The sequence below is a fragment of the Kwoniella shivajii genome, chromosome 9 (assembly GCF_035658355.1).
Source record: "Kwoniella shivajii chromosome 9, complete sequence".
NCBI classification, from domain to species: domain Eukaryota; kingdom Fungi; phylum Basidiomycota; class Tremellomycetes; order Tremellales; family Cryptococcaceae; genus Kwoniella; species Kwoniella shivajii.
Window position 1 is genome coordinate 979,358 of NC_085916.1, and position 20,763 is coordinate 1,000,120.

General features: G+C 45.7%; 7 protein-coding genes across 7 annotated transcripts; 3 read left to right on the top strand and 4 right to left on the bottom strand.

Moving 5' to 3' along the window:
- Window positions 1-7: 7 nt before the first annotated feature.
- Window positions 8-2,449, bottom strand: IL334_006690 (uncharacterized protein; the record flags this gene model as incomplete). The annotated part of the gene is made up of 10 exons (XM_062938388.1): window positions 8-10; window positions 177-287; window positions 548-754; window positions 940-1,131; window positions 1,273-1,437; window positions 1,602-1,651; window positions 1,698-2,025; window positions 2,093-2,221; window positions 2,275-2,342; window positions 2,410-2,449. 10 exons carry the CDS (start codon window positions 2,447-2,449, stop codon window positions 8-10), a joined length of 1,293 nt encoding a protein of 430 aa, XP_062794439.1.
- A 466-nt stretch (window positions 2,450-2,915) lies between these two features.
- On the top strand, window positions 2,916-4,540 carry IL334_006691 (GTP-binding nuclear protein GSP1/Ran; the record flags this gene model as incomplete). Its single annotated transcript, XM_062938389.1, has 9 exons — window positions 2,916-2,966; window positions 3,228-3,255; window positions 3,327-3,350; window positions 3,408-3,667; window positions 3,734-3,776; window positions 3,896-3,933; window positions 3,997-4,043; window positions 4,112-4,238; window positions 4,523-4,540. The coding sequence occupies 9 exons, from the start codon at window positions 2,916-2,918 to the stop codon at window positions 4,538-4,540; spliced, it is 636 nt and encodes a 211-aa protein (XP_062794440.1).
- Window positions 4,541-5,815: 1,275 nt separating this feature from the next.
- IL334_006692 (uncharacterized protein) lies at window positions 5,816-7,700 on the bottom strand (the record flags this gene model as incomplete). The annotated part of the gene is made up of 5 exons (XM_062938390.1): window positions 5,816-6,027; window positions 6,077-6,828; window positions 6,879-7,012; window positions 7,068-7,299; window positions 7,363-7,700. 5 exons carry the CDS (start codon window positions 7,698-7,700, stop codon window positions 5,816-5,818), a joined length of 1,668 nt encoding a protein of 555 aa, XP_062794441.1.
- Window positions 7,701-8,205: 505 nt separating this feature from the next.
- On the top strand, window positions 8,206-10,213 carry IL334_006693 (argininosuccinate lyase; the record flags this gene model as incomplete). Its single annotated transcript, XM_062938391.1, has 11 exons — window positions 8,206-8,246; window positions 8,298-8,327; window positions 8,395-8,569; window positions 8,615-8,758; window positions 8,828-8,938; window positions 9,001-9,347; window positions 9,412-9,448; window positions 9,501-9,548; window positions 9,611-9,754; window positions 9,816-9,896; window positions 9,965-10,213. The coding sequence occupies 11 exons, from the start codon at window positions 8,206-8,208 to the stop codon at window positions 10,211-10,213; spliced, it is 1,407 nt and encodes a 468-aa protein (XP_062794442.1).
- Window positions 10,214-15,542: 5,329 nt separating this feature from the next.
- Window positions 15,543-17,748, bottom strand: IL334_006694 (uncharacterized protein; the record flags this gene model as incomplete). The annotated part of the gene is made up of 7 exons (XM_062938392.1): window positions 15,543-16,248; window positions 16,416-16,471; window positions 16,514-16,883; window positions 16,931-17,202; window positions 17,253-17,336; window positions 17,401-17,483; window positions 17,544-17,748. 7 exons carry the CDS (start codon window positions 17,746-17,748, stop codon window positions 15,543-15,545), a joined length of 1,776 nt encoding a protein of 591 aa, XP_062794443.1.
- A 319-nt stretch (window positions 17,749-18,067) lies between these two features.
- IL334_006695 (uncharacterized protein) lies at window positions 18,068-19,808 on the top strand (the record flags this gene model as incomplete). Its single annotated transcript, XM_062938393.1, has 4 exons — window positions 18,068-18,130; window positions 18,190-19,373; window positions 19,416-19,523; window positions 19,640-19,808. 4 exons carry the CDS (start codon window positions 18,068-18,070, stop codon window positions 19,806-19,808), a joined length of 1,524 nt encoding a protein of 507 aa, XP_062794444.1.
- Window positions 19,809-19,824: 16 nt separating this feature from the next.
- IL334_006696 (uncharacterized protein) lies at window positions 19,825-20,582 on the bottom strand (the record flags this gene model as incomplete). The annotated part of the gene is made up of 2 exons (XM_062938394.1): window positions 19,825-19,878; window positions 19,920-20,582. 2 exons carry the CDS (start codon window positions 20,580-20,582, stop codon window positions 19,825-19,827), a joined length of 717 nt encoding a protein of 238 aa, XP_062794445.1.
- Between the last annotated feature and the right edge of the window lie 181 nt (window positions 20,583-20,763).

Here is a 20,763-nt window from a genome sequence, read left to right on the forward strand (position 1 = left end):
TGCACGATCACTGTATCATAGGAATCCAACGACTCCGTCCCTGATTTCGGGCTTGTATATCCCAAAGAAATTTGCTCCCATCCCTCAAAAGTGAAGCTCTATTATGCTTCGCTACATCGTGTAATGATTTGATTGAGGACTGAAAATCAGCGCTGAGCGTATTAAAGTTGACTCACGTAAAAGTCTGACACTCCGACGAAACAATCATTGGTCTCTTCCAGAATGTGATCCAGCCTCTCGATTGCTTCGACGAGATGTCGCGTGGCATCCTGAAGAAGCGTTTTTTCCTAATCAGAATCAGCAATTGTTTTATGTCAAGAGACGTACGTCTAGTTCATCCAAGAGTGACCTGTTTTCGACATAGTCTTCATAGCTGGGTAACAATCCGGTCGTGGCTTTTCTACCGTCAGGAAGATATAGCGACTTGAGGGAATGTTTGTGACGCAGATCAAATCTCGCTCTTGATGGACCGACCGCACGTTTACTCATCGGACAAAGGACAAACAGCTAATACTTTGTTAGCTTTGCTTATTGAACGCCCACTCACGATCTGGACTGCTGAAGCCATGGACGCCCATACTTTGGCCCATGACGATTGCCAGGTTGATGACAAAGGGCAGCAGATTGCTCTTTCTGAAGCTACTTGACTCATCCACCACCAAAGCTCTGTCTCGTCGAGCGGCGTTGCCATATCAAGATCAAGCGAAGCTAGATTCGACTCTATGAGGCAATCCAGACGTATAGCATGTAGCACCTGAGCGACGTCGGATAAGTCCTCGAACTTTGAGAGATACTGAGCCATTGCCGCTCGTTCTTGCCACGCTACAGACAGTGAGGAAAATAAACGCTTTTGTCGAGCTCTATTCGAAAGAAAAGCTGATAACGTCGAAGACATGTACTGCGGGTGGTAAGCGGAAGATTCACAACATATAGGCTCACCCCTGAGACGAGGTTTTTCCATACACTAATTTGTTGACAGGCCGCGGGTCCTAGCTCTGATGTGACTTCCCCAAAATCCCGCAAGATCGCCGGATTTTTACTACTCTCTCGATTTATTGTCGCAAGTGCCATGAGATCGTTTCCGTGCAAACCACCATCGAATAGTCGGTTGGACACCAGATCGAATCTTGACTGGCTTGATCAGCAATGTTATTAAGGGATGACTCACTTTGGCTATTGACCGCAGAAGGGGCAGACGTTCTACCCGCGACCACCCAAACCCACGAAAAAGACACTGATCATCAGTCTCACCATAAAACGATACTCACTCACATCCCATTGATTCCAAGTTCCGTCCTGTACTAGCGACTCAAGCGCGACCAGATCATCCAAGCCCGCAGATAGGACTTGCCATGCGGTACCGATCTCAATATGCTCAGTCGCGGGTAGGGGCATGCTCTGGCGAAGATGAGAAGGCATGGTAGGATCGAATGCTGCCTTAGCTGTATCTGACGATTGGGTCAGGACTTCGATGCCATCGAGCGCTACTCGCATAACTCTGAGCATTGAAAGACACGAATCCGATTGGTCTGAAATACTACCAAGGTAGTGAACCCAATTCTAAAGCTTCAGCGTTCCTTCTCTTGTCCTTTGAGACTCACCCTTCGGAAGACCAAACGTTTGATCAGCTGTTCACGCCATTTGGTCGATACTGAGCTGTGTCAGTACGCTTCAATCGCCATGAACGCATCACTCACTGTCACATTGCTCGCTCTCAAGCCACACAAGGGCTTCATCCGTGAGACTGACTACATCTTCAATTGGATCACTCATTCTTACGGCGACACCGTAATGATCTAACCAGCAATCTTCGCCGTCGTATACATGGTTTTTGGCAAACTCCGAGTAAGCGAGATCAATGGTCTTGCAGTAAAGTAGAACGTAGGATCGAAGTACCAGGTACATCAGGTAAGTCTGTTGTTCCTGCTGAGGATATCTCGAAGGTCCAGCGAGATGTTGGGGATTGTGGTAATATAAGCCGGTGTAAACGGATTGACACAGCGTTGCACCTCGATACCATGCCACCTGATGGACACACAATCGTACTCTGAGCTAGAAAAGCTTGTGATACATCTTGGAGCCGAGAGCTTACCTCCAGCGCCATCATTCTGTCCATGACCCAGCATACATCTTCGACGCATAAAGGCGCCTCGGGATCAAAGCGAACAGGTGACATAGCGGACTGAATGATCATCCCAGAATCCATCTTAGCATCCAACAGCTACAAGCAGGACATCAGCGATTAGTCTCAGATGGTTTGATGTCTGGACTCACCTGAATAGCGTTCATAGCATCCAGCATGGTGAGTTCTGCCGGTTTAATCATTCGTCCTGTAGCTAGTCCTGATGGAGCGATAAGCAAGGCCACGTGGAATGCGAACGATCTATATAAAGAGTATGTTTCACATACCTTGACAAGACTGGCTGAATAATAGTGTGATATCCTCCATAACGATGCCTCTACATACGCCTGTTTTCATCAAGACAGTAAAAGTATTAGAATGCGAAAGAGTACTTTCTTGTGCACGAGCTTGACCCAAAGAAGATGAATTGAAGTATGGGGGCCCACACACAACATGAGTCTTTTGATAAATTATGTAAGCAGCTGCTGGGATAAACAGACCACGTGACCGTCTCGCTGGTTTTGGGATTAAATGACCAAAATAACCCTTGTGATTTCAGAAGAATAATCACTGACCTTCTGGCAGCAATTTATATAACAAATGCAAACGATTCAACTCTCTGCACACCACCACCTCCTCTCCTTCCTCTTCCTTCTTCTTTCTTACCTGTTCGAGGACCATTTCCCTATTGATAACATCACCTCTTTTTCGTGTTATCGCTACTTAACGGCCTATTGACGTTCAAGCTACGAACAATTCATTCAAACCCTTTCAAAAAAGCTTATTATTCACAATGGAGAACCAAGCTACTTTCAAATTAGTTTTATGTGGTGACGGTGGTACCGTGAGTAGCTTTCGTCATAGGGAACATGTTCTCTTCTGGCTTCATCCCCGTACTTCCTTGAGGTTTTTGCTAACAGGACATCGTACAACTTGCAGGGTACGTCTCAGCTGTCTTGCGCCGTTGGCAAAATTTTCCAACGCACTGAAATACTGACGCGCATCTTTTTCATCAATTTCTTTGTCATGTAGGAAAGGTATGTTTACCATTTCATACGCACATCCTCGCCACCGAAATTATGATAATTGACTGCTTTGACGATAGACAACCTTTGTGAAGCGACATTTGACCGGTTAGTGCTGAGCTCGCCTTCACCATCACTTTTGTTCATCATGTGTGTGCTTCCGCTAACTTCCTCTGCAGGAGAGTTCGAGAAAAAGTATATTGGTGAGCTTCCTCTTTTCTGATCTATTACTTTTATAATCTGAGCATCTGTTCATCTAGCCACCCTTGGTGTTGAGGTCCACCCTCTTACCTTCCACACCAACTTCGGTACCATCTGCTTCAACGTTTGGGACACTGCAGGTCAAGAGAAGTTTGGTGGTCTTCGTGACGGGTACTATATCCAAGGTCAATGTGGTATCATCATGTTCGACGTCACTTCCCGTATCACCTACAAGAATGTTCCCAACTGGCACCGAGATCTCGAGCGTGTCTGTGAGAACATCCCAATCGTTCTTTGTGGTAACAAGGTCGATGTCAAGGTTAGTTGCAACATTCCATCGCATGGAACGGATCCAGGATTGTTCTGACATCCGATATTCTGATAGGAAAGAAAAGTAAAAACCGGAAACGTGACCTTCCACCGAAAGAGTGAGTCAATACATCCTTTGCGGCGACGACGTCGCTGCTAAATGCCAGCCTAAACAGCAAGGCAAACGACTGATGTGCATAGTTGTTTGCTGACAACACAAATGACTTGCTTATAATAGAGAATCTCCAATACTTTGAGATTTCAGCCAAATCTAATGTGAGTACGACGAAGGCTGCTGTTTTAAATACATTGCATACTTATAAGTTTGACTCTGCACAGTACAACTTCGAGAAGCCTTTCCTCTGGCTTGCGCGAAAATTGGTCGGGTGAGTAGTCTCTTATCCTTCAACGTTACAGGTTGATCGATTTCTGATCATTGATTCTCCATATCTAGCAACCAATCTCTTGAGTTTGTCGCTGCTCCCGCTCTCGCACCCCCAGAGGTTCAAATCGATCAAGCCCTCGTTGCTAAATACGAAGAAGAGCTTAAACAAGCTGCCAACGCCCCTCTGCCTGATGAGGTATGTGATTTTCCTGTATCCATTGCCTTACAGCGTCCTCTTACATGTGATCCTGTCATTCGGCAATCTGTTCTTTCCTATTACCTACACCGGCGGCATGCACGCTCGACCCTTTTGTCTCCGATCGTTGCGTCTTCTCCTTCGCGTCCGTTTTTGCGTTTCCTTTATCGCTCCTTTCTTTCATATATCTGTGATATGTGGCCTGTCAATGGTTTATGTTTTGCGAACTCATGTATAACGGAAAAATGAAACACATCATGCTGACACTTACCACCTCTTGATAGGATGACGCCGACCTTTAAGAGCTTTATGCTTCTGAAATTCTTGAGGCGACTATTAGAGAAATGGTGTCGAGAATCATGGAAAGATATTATGTAGAGACAATATGGATGCATGTCCTCACTCTTTCAGTGTCTACCGACTCAATGCGCTTTTCCGATATCTCCTGTCATCACGAGTTGTCGCTGCACGAGCACCGACGAGTCATCACATAATCGCAATCAACGGATATTCGAAGATCAAGATGGTTTGATCAAAGCCATGATGCAAATTCACCACTTATCTGGATCTCGACTGTGCTCTCGAAATCCGAAGCGCACTACAAGATTGTAGATGATCTTTCAATCTGGGCTTAGCCATTTATAGTTCTAGAGCAAGCAGTTGAGCCGGGACATGACACATTTTGCCGCAAATTTCCCTCCCACACTTTTTCACCTTACGTGATGGAAGAATAATCTTCATGGAATGATCTTTTAAGTCGCCACTACTTTTGTCGCAAAGTCATGATATGGTACATTTCAGTAGAACGAACGTCCTACAAACAAGCAAAGCCCAATTTACATGCTCTCTTTCGGAGCTCGTACGCCAGAATGAACGATCAATAGCCTAGAGCGCCAATTCTTTTTGAGGGTGTTGCACATTGCTGGCGACACTGGCGACAAGCCCGCCAGGCTGGACGAGACGTTTGTGTACGGCGCTGTTTCATCAGGCAAATGTTGCGAGCATCTTATATGTTTAAAGGGCCTGCTTCTGTGAGTCGCGGTTTGGATCAGAGGTACCACTTGGATGCGGTCGTCCTCTGGCGTGACATGCGCATGAAGTTACCTATTCGTGCAATCCATTCTCTCCGATTGTACATTACTGGGCACTCCCAAAATACTGACCTTCATGACAATATATCCGAATCTCAATCTTGCCTATTCCTTCATTTGCGCGGAATGCGTTGGATTCGAATGGTCACTTAATTCATTATATTACAATCTATCATGCGTGAGACGTAACAGTATCAAGAACGTAAAACCTTTACGAGTCTCAATCGTATTTGTACGATGGTGGTTTTGAGGAGCTACTACTGCATGCTTGCTCAATTGTATAGACCTATTATGGCTTTGACTCGAAATTTGATCAATATATACACCTGCACACCTACCACTGGATACAAAAAGTGGCTACTCCTCTTGGAACTATGACCCATGATATGAAAGTACCACCATACTGCATGTCAATCGCGTAAACGACTCGGGCCAGCGCCTGCTCTGGCTTAGTGAGTTGAATCACTTCTTCCGTTTACAGGAAATTTATGCTGTCTGACGAGTATACGACATTTCGTTGTCCTGGTCTTCTACGGATTGCACTTCGGTGGAGGCGAATTTTCTTGCGGGCACTCGATCCATAAAGAGTCGGTCCATCTGTGCTGGGGTGCGGTTTTTAGTTTCTGGAAGCCTGAAAACAGCCCATACAGTACATAAGAAGCACGATCCTGCCCAGAAAAATCCTGCACGACCTCTCCCTAAAGAATCAAGTCAGTGAAATGTTAGGACTACAAGTCGACTACTCACAGTTCCAAGCGGTGATGTTGATCTGGTAATTGGTAAGGACGACCATGAAAACTGCCGAACAGATAAAGGCTCCCCTGGCGATGACCACCGTCTTGGCTCTAAGTCTGACATTGGGGACATCGGTTATGTATGTGCCGTTGAGCGGTCCCTGGGAAAGATAGAAGACGATCTTGAACGCGATGCACATCCCTCCTGTAGCCCAGCCCGTAGTTATGGTCGGCGTTGGAATACCGAGACCACCGATGCAGATGAGAATGACGGTCGTAGCTGCGAGACCAGCGATATAGATCGGCCGTCTGCCGTGCTTACTCATCACCCACCAGGTGAACAAGGAAGCCACAATAGAGACTCCGGAAAGACCGAGACTCATATCAAAAGATGCAATAGAGGAAAGACCAGCCTGTTGGAAGAAGTATGTCGAAGCTCCGCCTATGTCGTACCCGTCAAGATTCTGACAGGCATAGACCATACATGCAATCTCTGTACGCCTGGCGTTGACGCCTCTGAAGCACTCAAGGTACGATGTGCTATGTTCGTGTTCTTTTTCAACCATATCGGTGTATTCGATCATAGCAAGTCGGTTATCGATATGTTCATCTGTCTCATCGTCACTACTGAGTCGATTGAGGGCAGCTCGAGCTCGTTCAGGTCGTCCCGTCTTGATACACCAGAAAGGGGATTCCGGAGCAAACCAAATGATGAGGAACATTGGCCCTAGCCAAGCCCATTGTACGGCAAATGCGATTCGATAACTGATGGAGGTAAGTACGATCCAGATACGATCAACGAGAAAAGTACTCACGAATTGTTCAGCGTACTGTTGAGCAAGCCGCGAAGAACGCCCGTGGAAATAAGACCGCCAACCGTCCACCCTAGGGTTGTAGCGCTGGTCAAATAGGGTTGTAGGCAGGGAGGTGCGACTTCAGCGGCGTATACCTGTGTAGCGCAATGAGTTACGATACGACTACCATACCGATCACTGCCCGCTTACATTGGATAAAGTCAAAAAAGGTGCTAGAGGAATTCCTAGCAGAAATTGAGCACCGATGAGGACATTGAGATTAGGCGCAAAATACTGCATAGCCACTGGTGGAGCAATCGCCAGCAGAGAGCCAAGCATGGTCCATCTATATCCTAGTTTATCGACCAGCTGGCCGGTAAAGAAAAGGCCTACAATTTGACCAGCTTTTGTGATTTGCTTAAGAATGGTTTGGTTGCCGGCACTGAATGGACAAGAGCGAGTCAGCTCATGGTAACTATGATGTACACAGGATACCTGAATTTACCTGATGTTATATTTCCCACTTGGTAACAAGGTACCGTATTTCTTCGCAAATTCTGGGAATCCAAACAACTGACCCATCAAAGAATAATCGTACGACTCCATGATCAGTGTGCAAGTCATTAACGCCGACCACATGACGGCCCATCGGTATTTCTTCAGACCCTCCTTGACAGACATGGCAGCTTGACGAGCGGCATCCTCTCGAGCTCTGTTGATCCGCTCTGATTGTTCTGCAGAAAGGTTCGCGTTATACTGAACTTGCTTTCCATCTTTCTGAGAAGGACTGAAAGATAAAACGGATTCGTTACGATTTTTCAACACTTGAGGTGTTTCGTCCATGTTCGGCAATTTAATTTTTAGATTTCTGCGTCTTGGACAAAGGATTGACCAAAAAAAACACATTTTATATAGGTAGGATCCCGTGGAGCTGAAGCCGCGGTGACATCCATTCCTTATCTCTACCTGGATAGTCGTTTGTCTTGGCAAATCCAGAAGCGCCGGCAAGCGTTCAGTTGTAATTGCATGCCGCCGGCGACACACTTTTGGGGTTTGTCGTCCGATTCCTTATCTCTGCCTGCATTTTCATTTGGGGAAAAGCCGCAAGCGCTGGCCTGGAAGCGTTGACGTCTAATCACTATCACATGCCAAGCATCGTACATTAAGCGCGACAGTCTGCTTTCACGCCATACGTACAACTCTTGCGCCCATCGCTTACGTCCCCCGCCTCCGGCCAGCGTCTAGCACTTGCATGACGTTGAATAAGAACTGGGTTGGGTTGATATAAACGAGTTTCTTCCTGTATCCATTGGGCTGGCCACATCTCGTAGCATCAATAGCAGCAGACATGGATTCTAATGCCGATTTTACCAAGAGAAAGCTCTGGGGGTGAGTGATTAGTGTACAAACTACATGATACTACGCTGACGAAGCTGTTAGAGGCCGGTTCACTGGGACAACTGATCCTTTGTGAGTATGCGGCATTTTCCGCATTGCAAGAAACTACAGACAGCTTGTGCTGATGCATGGCATGTAGGATGCACAAGTTTAACGCCTCCATCGGTTATACTAAGAAACTCTACAAAGTCGATCTGAGACAATCTGTCGCTTATTCAAAAGCATTGAAACTTGCTGGCATACTCAATGCTGATGAGGCTGAAGAGTTGAAGAGGGGTCTTCATCTTGTTGAGAAGGAATGGGAAGATGGTGTGGTGAGCCTGACTAATCAAGATTGAAGCTTATCCCCTAACCATTAGTTCAATATATCATCGGACGACGAAGACATCTTCACGGCAAATGAGAGAAGACTATCGGAAATCATTGGTTCCGGGATCGGAGGCAAGCTGCATACAGGCAGAAGTAGAAACGATCAGACGGCCACAGACGCACGAATGTGGTTGGTGAGTGATAGCACTTCTCCATATGGAGGTACCTGGACTTATCTCACATGGCTGATCCATGTCTGTTAGCTCGATCAGATCGGAGACACTAAGGCCTATCTGATTGATCTGATCAATGTGATGACCTCGCGAGCTGAAAAAGAAGTGGACGCTTTGATGCCCGGTTACACACATCTCCAGGTAAGTAGGTCTTATCAGAATAGGCCAGGTACAAAGCACTAACGTGCAAACCCTTTTCCCAGAAAGCTCAACCCGTGCGATGGTCGCATTGGTTACTCAGTCACGCTCACGCACTTTTATCAGATGTACAACGACTTAGTCAACTCATCCCGCGTATATCTGTGCTCCCGCTTGGATCCGGGGCGATGGCAGGCAACCCATACGGACTTGATCGCGAACTTCTAGCCAAGGAGCTGGGTTTCAGATCCGTTGGTCAGAATTCGATGTATATGGTGTGGGACAGAGACTTTGTCGTGGAGTTCCTGCAATGGAGTTCGCTCTTGACCAATCATTTTAGTCGATTTGCGGAGGATCTAATTATATACAGTTCTGGGGAGTTTGGCTTCGTTACCATTTCTGACGCATACAGGTAGGCGTGCTTTCCGCCTTGATGCGCTGAGAGATGAAAGCGAGGTTGACCTAATGGCAAATAGTACCGGGTCATCTATTATGCCTCAGAAAAAAAACCCAGTATGTAGTGATTCACCAGCGAGTGGCCGTAAATCAGGCTAACTCCACTCAGGACTCTCTCGAGTTGCTTCGAGGCAAATCAGGCCGAATCTTTGGTCAAGTGAGACCTCTCCTACGTCACTGTACCTTACGCACTTGTAGCTGACGTTTGGTCTGGCGCAGATGGCAGGCTTAATGATGACTATGAAAGGGATTCCCACGACGTACAACAAGGACATGCAGGAAGATAAAGAACCTATGTTCGACTGTGCAACGACTGTTCAAGATTGTATCAGGATCGCCGAGGGAGTCATCGCTACCCTTGATGTTCGTCTCCTTTTGATCTCAACGAGGTTCTGTGTGCTGACCTATGAGTTGGTATTGTTAGATCAATCCAGAGAAGATGAGAGCCGCGCTGTCGGAAGATATGCTAGCCACCGATTTAGCTGATTATCTTGTCCGAAAGGGAGTGAGTGAAAAGCTGTCGCGAAACGGTTGACCCGCAAGCTTGATCTGATATATGTGACGCACTGGCAGGTGCCATTCCGGGAAACTCATCATATTTCCGGTCGAGCCGTTGCTATGGCGGAGAAGGAGAACATACGCCTCTCAGAAATCACGTTCGCTCAGTACTTGACTCTCAGTGACCAGTTCACGGAGGACGTGTATTCGGTATTCGATTATGAGAACAGTGTCGAGAAAAGAAACGTCACAGGCGGACCAAGCAGAAAAGGGATTGCCACCCAGGTTCAGTATATACGAGCAGCCCTCGGAGATATTGAATAAGAACAACCCTAGCGGGACTTGCCGTACACACAGTATGTATTGCTCCGCGAATGAAGATGAAGATGAAAACATGACTCCAGCATAGATGGAAGATATTGCTGCCTTAGTCGTTGGTGCTGAGGGTTTTGTGTTTTGTAATAGTGGAATCAGTCCTATGAGTGTAGTGCCGGAGACAACGACATATGAAACACAGATGTATCTGGTTACGTGTCTATAATGATGAACCTCCGCATTCTTTTCCGATGTATAGTTGTCACCTCCTCCTGTAAGAGTGTGTTTACCAAGCATTTGTGTGTTGCTCTCATCTGTCACGCACGGGGGTTTTTGTTGTCCAAAGGGAAGGACGCATGTCTCTGGCTTGTCAGGATACTAGGGCAAAGGAAGGTGTAAACTGGATACTACTAGAACCAGAATAGAACTGTGACCAATGAGGGTACTTGAGGCTATGACTCAACTGTGTGACTTGTTGACTGTAGTGAGACTTATTCAACAAGAATCATAGCTGGGGAAAAGTATAAAACATAACTCTGGAATTGGGCACTATTTATACCTTGCAGAATCCAGGGTTTCCATTATTCTGTGGGTTACAGTCGAGTCTTACGGTTGGGTCTTACGGAGAGATATTATGTAAATGTTATGAAATCTGAACTTAAACTTGATACTTATAATGGATGACATGGTGACTAAGTTACCAGTGCTCCCTTGTCAACTAAAGCAATCCCCATTCTACTGATATATCCTGGTTCTGAAGTATTTAAAAAACGAGCCTTTTAGTCTAGATTGCCGAAGAGACAATTTCATTATATACTGATAGAACAGAAAGAATCTACGGTGAACGACGATTGCCTCGAAATGACAGAGCCGTTTTGGCGTCATCAGTCAAATCAGCTTGAGGTAATTTAGATTGATGGGATAGACGAGCTATGTCGTTCCTGAATTGTTCCGATAACAATGGTAGCACACTCGCTTGAGATCAACTGTCGATTTGAGAACTCCGGCGTCTCCGACACAAACAGACGAGCTCATCTTCTCCGTGATAGCCGCTAGATCGCTGTCACTCGCTCCATTACCTGCAACACGTTGTGCTAAGGCTTCTGCCATCCACGTGATACCACTCCAATAGCCCGCTGGCTTAATAACCTTGCTGTCCAGCCGAAAGGGCATTATACACTTGACTAGCATATGAAGGTGCTGGTAAACCGCTTTATCGATTTTATCCTGCCGTTGTCTTCAACTATTTAGCATTGCCATCAGTTGTCCTTCGGCTAGCATCTGGCAAGCAGCGAAAGGAAATGGGTTTTGTACGTCGGTTCGGATGAGAGGCATGCTTCACTGCTAGGTAATTTCTGAATGATTTTTTGGGTGCATAAAGTTGGTAGTCTACCTGTCTCAAAAGCTCAAAAGCGATGACCGAAAAGGGTATCTGAGCGGCTGCCTCCTACGAAACCATGTCGTAAGTTTAAGATGAGATGAAAGAAAATGTAAACCCCCGTTTATGGCCACTTACAGCCATACCGGTTTGTATCCATTGCTCTGCCACCGAATTCATATATTTCGGGGGACATCTTGTCAACATCGGAACTCATCTGCTGCAGGTCCAACGTGGGCCATACGGGATCAGTCTCATCAACGAGTTCCGGACTCAGTCTCTGTCTGAACAGATCAATCTGAATTTGCCCGTGAGTTGACGATACAGCCAGCGAAAATCATGATGGGCCTATCCAGTTGTCACCTCAAAGGCTACGTCGGAAATATACCTGCGTTACATTTCATTCCAAAAAGAACATGCTGTCACGCACGGGGGTATTTGTTGTCCAAAGGCAAGGGACGCGTGTCTCTGGCTTGTCAGGATATACTAGGTGTCAGGGGCCTATACCGACCAACGAGGCTCGTCTTAACCTAGATAGCGAAAGTCGGGAAGTTCGAGCGGAACTCGTGGAATAAGACGAATAAGGGCAGATACTTTAGGTATGTTGCGAGATAGCTAAAGTATGCGTTGGAAGGTATAGATTTATCTCATGTAAATATATACGTGTTGACTACAATCGAAAATCACTAAGGAAGAAGTTCTATCTAATTTCGCTAACCTCTATTACTTATATCTGTTTCGTTCTAGCTACGATTTCATTGTCCCAACTTACGTCCAGCCTCTTTGTTCATCCATAGGTACTTCACTGTTTCGTCGGTTAGGAGTGGCTTGTATTCTTGTGTATTTTCGGTTATGTTATTCAGGTTCCGGTGTCTGAGTATGAGAAGGTCGCGATCTTACGGTAGTGTTCGGCTACGTTCGGTAATTTTGGGTGATACCTTGATAAGATCGTGACACTAGGGCAAAGAAGGTGTAGACTGCATACTACTAGCACAATATTAGGACTGTGACTTTTGAGGGTAGTTGAGACTATGACTCAACTGTGTGACCTGTTGAATGTAGTGAGAGTTGTTCAACAAGATACATAGCTGGGGAAAAGTATTGAACAACCATCCTAATTCCAGTAGTCCAGTCCGGTAGTTCTGTGGTAATATCATGTAATCTGACTTCTGTCTTCATTACATAATCTACTTATTACATAGTTTTAACCTCGATACTTACGGTTCATGACACATGAAGGTTCAGCTGAGTATTCAGGTGACATCTTACTGGGACTAGATCAGGCAGCTTTCCTCACGATCCCAGCTGGATATATCAGTGGTAATGCAAAGATGTCGCCCATGGCACTCATCCAAACCTTCGGTATACCGCCTCGGGCGATACTGCTATATATAAAATCCTGTCAAAGAAATCAACGGGTCAAGCTGCGTAATTGCTTGCTCCGACCTCGCATTGTAGGTGAACAAAAAGCGTAAGTCTGTAGCATACCTCCGTCGCCGAGAGATCTGAATACATATAACATCAGCATATTATACCAAAAGGAAGGACCATATCCAGAGTGCAACCCAGATTGATACATTGCTCGTGTGGTAAGAATATGTTTACCGCAGCAACAAGGTAATTAGGCAGGGGTATTGCTGACAACCAAACGTGGACAACAACGTTGGGATTTCACAGATACCCCCGTGCGTGACACCCGTGATTGGAAAACTGAATCATTTCGGTGTCATGGAATTAGCAGAAGTTCAAATTTGAGCACCAATGTGCTTGTTTACATGTTTAATCTGTCACACTACATGGAAGTGTCAAAGATCATCTCATGCATTGTATTTACAAGAGCATTGAATCGCAGTATTGGATCTTAAAACCCCAAGGCATATATATCGCTAGTGTCCACGATCGTGATGTCTGCAAACTAGGGTAGGAATTGGAACACTAACGAAAAGGGAATTGACACATGCCAGATGCCAAATTGACACAATGCAAGAATGCACAATTTAAATGAGACAATAGGTATGTAATTAATCAGAACTAAATATGAGTACGAGGTCGACAGTCTTAGCAGGAACTTCCTCCTTAGTGGTTCTCATTTGTAGTTAATACACATATAATTTCATGAGATGAATCTGTACCTACTAAGATTTACCTTAGCTATTTTGCAAGATACCTATCGTACTTCACGAAGCTCCCTTTACATGACCGTATCTCGCATCTAGATGAGCCTTATTGATAGGTGTTCCAGATGATAATACTCCAGGCTGGATGTCATACAGGTTGGTTCTGGAGAATTTACTATGCTATCAAATGAGTGCTAGTAATGTGCCTAGTTTTTAGCTCTTTTCACAATGAGGCCATGGCGTAATATCTAATCTGATCTAGATACTCATGAAGAATAGTCCTTACATTCACAATCACCACAACATGGAAAGCAGTTCAAATGGATATATTCAAGTGGATGTCATTGGGGCTTTTCCTTGGAAGTCGATTTGGCAGAATGAATAACCAATTAGGGTGAGCATGTTCTGAGCCTGTTCTGGCTTTCAGGTCGTTTGTACAGTAAGCTGTTGTCATGATGGCTACGCCGGCATAACAATATTATCATTACGTAACCCAAGATATACTCCCGCTCTCAAGATATACTTCCGCCCTCAACGATATCGTCAAGTAGATATAGAAAGGATAATAGTATAAGGTAAAAGGTATTAAGGATGAGGATATCGTTGGTTCAACTTCTACTCTTATTGAGTACCATGGATATATATATATACAACTATACATCTTGTATTCTTAGTCTTCTCCCTATGAATTCTCAATTGTTGTCTCTCTGTCATGATGGCTACGCCGGCATAACAATATTATCATTACGTAACCCAAGATATACTCCCGCTCTCAAGATATACTTCCGCCCTCAACGATATCGTCAAGTAGATATAGAAAGGATAGTAGTATAAGGTAAAAGGTATTAAGGATGAGGATATCGTTGGTTCAACTTCTACTCTTATTGAGTACCATGGATATATATATACAACTATACATCTCGTATTCTTAGTCTTCTCCCTATGAATTCTCAATTGATGTCTCTACCTATACCTTGACAATATCTCATCGGATTCCGGTCTCTCCTAGAAGCTACAACGTCTATTGTCCCTTCTGAAGTCTATCCCTAGCTGAGTACTACTTTAGCTCTATTCCTGCCGATCTCGTCGTATCCCTCAACGATATCGCCATCACCGAACGCTATACCAGTACCCCTGCCTATATCGTTCTTCCCTTGCCTATTTGGCCCTTCGTTATACGATTTGGGCACCCTGGCTGGAGCCGACGTTGATCATCGTGACAGCTGTTTAAGCAAGCAGATTGACGATGATTCAAGTAGATCTGAGGCAAGAAAGGTTCCATGATAAGCAAAGGAGATTCATCTTCACGATACAGTCTAATCCTGGTTTTAACCTCATATGTTTGTTCGAAAATCTCCGATTATAAGTGCAATAAGCCAAACATATCACTTGGTACGAAGTTGGAAGTTTCGGCTGAAAGGGAATATGAGATATATGGACAATACATATGCATACAGTGCTTCCCAAGAGGCATCGAACCGGGAACCGCTTGTTTTTTTGTCCAAAGGTTTCCCAATCAGAAAGATCCAGGATTATTAGACAAGGTCTCTGAAACCGCCAGAGAATGTATCTATCACTGAGCAAATGTATCTATCACTGAGCAAATGTCCTTCGTCTCAGCATATGCAGAGAGCTGCTCAGAATGGTGCAGCCCTGAGAGGATGACACCAAAGCAGCTCAAATATGGTGGTAATTTTTGACAAGTCCATGCACGCGGTTGAAATGCCAATTTTTCAGATTCGGAGCAAGTTTGACTGGCTATCGCCTTGTATCGGTGAACGAGCACCGTAGTTGCTCCAGCCGGCAATCAAAGTTCTTTTTCATAATCGCTTATCAGCGATCATCATGCACTTGAAACCATGATTGTGGTACTCACTTCCAATTTCTTGCTCAACATGTAATGCTGGAGTTCAAGATCTTCGAGCCTTCTTAGATGAAGAGGTTGGTGAATGGCAATGGTACTCATCGAAGGAGATCGATCATTGTCTTTAAGACTGATGTCGCGTGTGGGTGTAGCTGGGTCCGCTCGATTTGACAACAAGATATGCTGATCTGACGGTAACGCTTTTGTTGAGACTTGTTTTTTAGCGCTTTTCTGAACGCAGAGTACGAGCTCTGCGAACGCTTGACGTTCCGACACCAGCCTCGAACGAATGTGAGAGCCTGGAACCATGGGCTTAAGAGTGGCACCAGTGTGCATAAGACCTCCCAAAAGAGGGTCTCGAGGTCGGACTGGAGTTGTGAAGTCCGCAGGACTGCTTATGATGTGCTCGCGATAGGAGTTAGCGAAGTTTGGATCAACTCGGCTATTCTCTAGCATTGCTGGAGGAGGCTCCCAGGTCCATCCGAGCCAGCGATAGAGGACGTCCGGAAAGCTAGCTAAGGTCGAGGTGCTGGTTGCGCTGCATGAGTCGTTGTAGGATGTCGACTGCTCAAAAAGATGGTTAAATGTGAAATCTCCTGGATCTATTACGGAAGTGTCCACGATCGGAAGTGCCGATAAATCAAAAGGTTCAGGATGTGCGAAGGAGGATGGAGGGGCAGCTATACTGTCAGCACTCGATCGATCCAAGATGCTTACCCTCATTATCCCTAGTCCAACATGCGTGATGGAAATAAGGCAGCTTTCCAATGACTTTGGCGCTGTCTAATCTTGTGTTCGATAGAGAAAGCAAACTGTTCTGTTAGCGATAGGTAACAAAAATGCTGGGCTTACCCATATAAAACCTCTCTCAAGGTCGAATGGATGGAGGAAGGCAATTCGATGTTGCCCTACAAACGTGTTTCAGCGATGTTTCTAACAAACACACTTACTTTGTACCGAGTGAGCAATAGGTAAGTTTGCTGAATGGTCCTCGACCAGAAGGGACCCCTTCCGGTTGCCATTTCGTAAAGGGTTGCTCCGAGGCTCCACCAATCAACGCTCAGATCATATCCTTGAAGGCTGATTGGATGCACCGCTAGATCTGACTCGGTAGCTTCAACGCATGCTGCTTCTGCGATCAGTAGTATCTCGGGAGCGATATAGTCGGGCGTGCCTATAGGCATGATACATTGGTCGTGGAGGACAAATGGCCTCCTAGCGTGGCTATCTTTTGGGAACTGAAGAGGAGCCGCTGAGCCAAAGTCGGTCAACAAAATACGAGATTTGGCAGTAACGAGGAAGTTGTGAGGTTTGACATCTCTGTTTCGTGAATGAGCGAGGCGGTCCGGTATTACGTCAACACTTACCTGTGGACATAACCTTGATCGTGAACCCATTGAATAGCCTCGATCATTTGCGGAGCCCACCACTTAATCTCCGAATCCATCATGATACCGGGCTGTCCATCTTCCACTGAGAGAGAGCAGAGACGATCCCATAGGCTTCCGCACTCCGCAAATGTGGTTACAAGCGAGATACAATCTTCTGTTTGAAAAGCAGCAATAAGAGCCGGAATTGGAGGTGATACAGACCTCAGGCCTATCATATGAATGAGACGTTCAATATTGAGGGATAGTTGCTGTGTTGTGTGTTAGTCCCTGTATTACCCGGACATACGATGGTACTCACGGAACCTGCGCGCATCGCAGTATGTTTTTTAATGGTCTTTATGGCGTATACCTGACCGTTCAGCCTACTTCGAGCCGCATCGACCTAAACCACAACATGTTAGTACGCGAGCCGATTTGACCAGACCTGAAATGCGGGTGATTCTCACAGTGCCGAATTGGCCATCTCCTAAACGTCCAAGAATATCAAAATCGGTACGATCAAGACGCAAAGTGTTCAAATACCGCAGGTCTAAAAATTCGAAGATTGAGCTGACTGTCATTTTTGCTGTCATCCGGAAGCTTAACTTACGATCATGATTGGTCTGCTTCGTTTGTCTACTCCAAGCTTCAAGAAGCACAGCATCCAGAGCTATTGATAGTCCATCCTGAATCGGATACAGATTGACAGATGTGGTGAACCTGCTGACGAGGTCACTGACTTTGACGGGTTGTTGTTGATCAAGGAGCTCTAAGAGTAGACATTGTCGGTGGGCGTAGGTGGACGAATCAGACATGTAGCCATGGACATATGAGACCTTGTCAATGATGAAAACCTGGTCGATCACAGGTCGAGAGCGAAACTATAGTAAAATAATATTGATCTTTCTAGGAGAGAATGAATGAGAATAGAAAAATGACATGAAGAAAGAAATCAAGGTTGTAGCCCGAGGACGCGTCTTATTACGTAAAGTTGACGCTGTTGAGCACGTCCGTTATTCACATAATTATCCTCATCTAAGTCCGTCTTTCCTCTCCTTCCTCTTCTTACTTTTGTCTCTCTTCTCTAATCTTTGATGCCTGTTAATCAAACTATACTTGAATAGCGCTCACACTATGCACTCTGTTCAGTGTCTACAAACCCTCAAAGTCTCCCAGCTCAAAGCAATATGCAAAGAGGTAATGCGATTGCCCCTCAACGTTACCCCAAAGTATTGCTCACATTGTTCATTTCGCAGCTCAACATATCTGGCTACTCGAAGCTCAACAAGGCTGGCCTTACTGATCTCATTCTTACGAAGCAATCGGCGGTGACTGATAGACCCATACCTTTGGGTCCAGGTGATATCATATTGACAACGACGCCAGTCAGGCAATCGAATATCGAAGAACCGATTGTTTCGACCTCAACTACAAAGAAGAGAAAGACTCACTCCGACGAGGAGAGCACTGTTCCACTTTCAAATGGATTCAATCCCACAACTTCTTTGGTTCAGATCACGGGAGCTTTGGCGCCTACAACGATGACATTGCTTCCGCCACCTCAAGTCATCAGAGCTGCTTCTCATATCACCCAGAAACGATCTGCTCCTGCAAAGGTGGCGAACCATCGATTCATTTGTCCTCGAGTCATTCGGAAGGTGCCCCAGCACGCGACCGAGGATTCCAAAGACCATCACACTAACGATAACAACGTGACTGACGCAGTATTGACTTCTACGTCTGGAAAAATAGATTTCTTACGTGCCCATTTCCTAGAAACACTCTGCGGGAATCTCGAGTCAGCCCGCCGCAAGCTACCTCTTTCGGAAGTACCAGCCACTGATAGCTCCAAGATAATCAAGAGTAGATCTACCAACAACCTTGCATTTCAAGGCTTCGCCTCTTCCATCTATACCGATACCTCACCCGAAAGCTTCATGGTCGCCATTCGCTTCTGGGTATCAAGACTACACGCTATAATGCTAATGGGATCAGGAGAGGCTTGGAGCGCACATGGCAGTGGTATGGGTTTACTCGGCCCCGACCTGCTCAAGTGGCCTGCGGTTCTCAGTTGTAAGCGACTCTCTCACAGTGTCTGGTCAGTGACAACTAGCAACGAAGGCATCGACATACACGCAGCCACGATTATGACGAAATACCTGGTCATCGGTATCAACGGTGGCGTGATCTCTTCTAGCAATGATGAAGACTCGACTCACACTGTTGACAGTTGCCCAGTGCGATATGATTGGTTCAAATTCATGGCAGACGGTTCTGAAACTTCTCAGAATCTTCTGGATCACATAAAAACAAAAAACGTACTTGAGTTTCCAGGTGGCGTGTCTCGAACTTGGCAAGAACGCGTCAGAAATTCACAAGACAGGAGGGAGATGATAGAGATTGCAGAGAGAGCTGTTTTGTCTAGCTGTGTCATTAATAGGTGAGTATATTCAGTCCAATAGCCCTGAATATCTTGGAATAGCTTCAGCGGAACGAAGATGACTGGCACCGAGATGGACGCTCAGATTGTAGGCTGTGAGCCAACAATCAAAGCATGCAAGTCAAGTGGAATAGCAATTTACCTTCCCGAGTGAGTTTTCCAGAATACGGATCCTCAGCTAAAACAACCAGATCATCTCAGGTGATCTCGGTCCACCTGACAACACCACCGTACCATCCTTGTTTTGCATTCGTTCATCGTTTCAGCGGAGTCACCGATATTGTATTAAAGGATAGTGGACAGAGCGTTGGGAATGAGGATAACGGAGTTGCGGAGTTATGGCAAGGTCTTTTGGGTTGCGACGAGAAGGGCAAAAAGGACGACAGTAGGACTACAGAGTTCTGGCACGGTTGGCAAGCAAGAACGCTCTGTTGACAATGTATGCATGTGACTACTTTTTCTTAACCTCCTTGAGCTTGATAGTTTCGTCACCAACAAAAATACCCTAAAAATCGTTAGCGATGAGAGGTACATGCAGCAACTTACCTTGCCTCGATACGGCTCTGGCCTCCTCCACTGTCTTATCGTTGCCGCAAATTGGCCTAATTTCTGCTTGTCGGTACCGTTCAGTATGATCTTCGTAGGAGCTGGGACTGTGGTCTTGATATCAGGAGGTATGTCGATAAGAACAGGATGAGCAAAACCAAGTTTAATATTGAGCCTCTCGTGAGGTAGAGGTGCGGTGGAATGAGGGTTACGTTGCTTCGCCAATTCAAGGAACACTGAGGGGATCGGTTCGATTGCGGCACGATAACCGACACCTACTAGTCTGACCTCGAGGTTGAATCCTGTGGATACGCCGGTGACTGCATTGCTAATGAGAGTCCGAGTCAAACCCCACATACTACGTTGAGCTTTTGCTGTTGGCTCGTGAACTGATACAGATATCGAAGGAGATGACGGCGTGGGGGCCTTGAGTATTACTGATGGAGGTAGAGGTAGAGTTGCCGAGCCGAGTGGTCCAGTGACAGAGAACACTCGTTGTGCCTGTGATGAAGAAGGAGGGAGGTTCGGTGATACCGACAATGGAGGAAGAGTTAGAGTGACGGAAGCTGGAAGTGGGATGGGGACTTTGCCGATATGGGAGTGTCGCGCAGCACTGGTATGTATCGGACGGTACACATGGCGGACTAAGCTCCTGAGTGACATTCTGCTGTGTGCCTCGACTTTGCTTAAGATGATATCGAAAATTGAAAGTCAAAAGAACGACAAGAATCACAGTTCTCAAATCGAGAAAGAAAGTAATGATTTTAGTTATTTGGAAATATCCCAGCAGTTACGTAATCACTATCCCATTCAGCAGAAACGCTGTTTTCGTCCTTGCCTCATT